General features: G+C 41.9%; 1 protein-coding gene across 1 annotated transcript; it reads right to left on the bottom strand.

Moving 5' to 3' along the window:
- Nucleotides 1-5: 5 nt before the first annotated feature.
- Nucleotides 6-440, bottom strand: LOC105461931. Its single transcript, XM_011708455.1, has one exon. It carries the CDS (start codon nt 438-440, stop codon nt 6-8), a length of 435 nt encoding a protein of 144 aa, XP_011706757.1.
- Nucleotides 441-451: the final 11 nt, after the last annotated feature.

Raw genomic sequence — 451 nt, 5'->3', positions numbered from 1 at the left:
TTTATTTACAATGGTATCTTATAATGTCCCCATGGTAGAGTAAAATGATTGACAGAATCGGGTATAATGTATCGCTTATCATCATGCGGACTTAGAGCGATTTTCGTTTCAGACGTTGTATACACCTCGTGCAGCTTGGATCTTATGCAAGACTGCTTTCGCGTCATTTCAGTTTCGTCCTGCAGACATCGCACGTAATCGTCGAATGTTATCGACTTTGCTACAACGTTGCTCTTGACGCCTTTAGCCTTCTTTGTGTCTCTCTTACCATCGACGCGTAAGGCATACATTTTCGCTCTAAGCCCGATGAATTCGGTCATGATCGCGCCGTTATTCTCGTCCTTCATCAGACCCGGAACCTTTTTATTAGCGAGCGGAATATCATACGCATTATCAACCGCATAATCACTCGTGTCGAATTTATCTATATCATGCTTCATAATTTCATATA

Source organism: Wasmannia auropunctata, unplaced genomic scaffold (genome assembly GCF_000956235.1).
Source record: "Wasmannia auropunctata unplaced genomic scaffold, wasmannia.A_1.0 LD274778.1, whole genome shotgun sequence".
Taxonomy (NCBI): domain Eukaryota; kingdom Metazoa; phylum Arthropoda; class Insecta; order Hymenoptera; family Formicidae; genus Wasmannia; species Wasmannia auropunctata.
The sequence above is the reverse complement of the archived record's forward strand: the minus strand, read 5'-3'. Positions and strand labels throughout refer to the sequence as shown.

What these genes read in the sequence shown, in the direction of transcription:
- LOC105461931 (XM_011708455.1), bottom strand. Translation starts at nt 440, where the DNA reads ATGAAGCATGATATAGATAAATTCGACACGAGTGATTATGCGGTTGAT.